Genomic DNA, 1,035 nt, shown 5'->3' on the forward strand with positions numbered 1-1,035 from the left:
CCGCCCTTGACGATGCGCAACCTGCGAAACCTGCGATTCGGCCGCTGGCGGCATCCCGACATCACCGCCGCCTGCTGGGATCCCGAGACGGACGAGATTGTGTGCGCCATCGGCCCGACCGAGCAGAACCCTACGATTGAGCTGGTCAGGCTGTCCGACTCGGATTCCATGTGCGTCTTTGCAAGCCCTTTGATAGAGAGAGGCGGGGGCGGGGGATTATCATGAAGAGAAAGGGCGAAGAAACTCATCCATGAGACATTCGCCTCTCTCGTGTAACGAAAAACGATGGGAAGCAGAAGCTGACACACAGACGCAGAACCCACCGCACATTTGCTCGCTGGGATGCGCCCAGTCCGAACCCCGACCTCCTCGTCGACCGCATCGTCAGTCTCTTCCACCTCAGCGGCAGCGGCACGACATGTCTCGTCCTGGAAGGCGGCGATATCATCACCGTCCGGGAGGATCCCTCGGCCGGCCATGTCCACATTGAGATTATGGGCTCCATAGACGCCGGCATCGCGGCCGCGCGGTGGTCCCCCGACGAGGAGCTGCTGGCCGTCGTCACCAAAGCCGACACCGTGGTCTTCATGGGCGGCGCCTTCGACCCCGTTGCCGAAGTGACCATGACGGAGGAGGATCTTAAGGCGTCCAAGCACGTCTCCGTAGGATGGGGCAAGAAGGAGACGCAGTTCCAGGGGCGCGGCGCCAAGGCCCTCCGGGATCCCACGATCCCCGAGAAGGTCGACCAGGGACTCCCGAGCCCCAACGAGGACGGATTGGTATCAATCAGCTGGCGCGGGGACGGCGCATACGTTGCCATCAACTCGGTCCAGGAGGGGTCTCGACGAGTCATCAGGGTGTATTCTCGCGAGGGAGAGCTGGATAGCGCCAGCGAGCCTGTCGACGGTTTCGAAGGGGCCCTGAGCTGGAGACCGTCGGGCAATCTCATTGCCGGTATCCAGCGACTGTCCGACAGAGTCGATGTCGTCTTCTTCGAGCGCAACGGCCTGCGCCATGGACAGTTTACCCTGCGGT

General features: G+C 62.4%; 1 protein-coding gene across 1 annotated transcript; it reads left to right on the forward strand.

Moving 5' to 3' along the window:
• Window positions 1-7: 7 nt before the first annotated feature.
• BBK36DRAFT_122356 (IKI3-domain-containing protein) lies at window positions 8-1,035 on the forward strand (the record flags this gene model as incomplete). Its single annotated transcript, XM_024897444.1, has 2 exons — window positions 8-170; window positions 317-1,035. Coding segments are annotated over exons 1-2 (877 nt in total), but the record flags the coding sequence as incomplete, so codon positions are not given.

Source organism: Trichoderma citrinoviride, assembly GCF_003025115.1.
Source record: "Trichoderma citrinoviride strain TUCIM 6016 unplaced genomic scaffold BBK36scaffold_524, whole genome shotgun sequence".
Classification (NCBI taxonomy): Eukaryota; Fungi; Ascomycota; class Sordariomycetes; order Hypocreales; family Hypocreaceae; genus Trichoderma; species Trichoderma citrinoviride.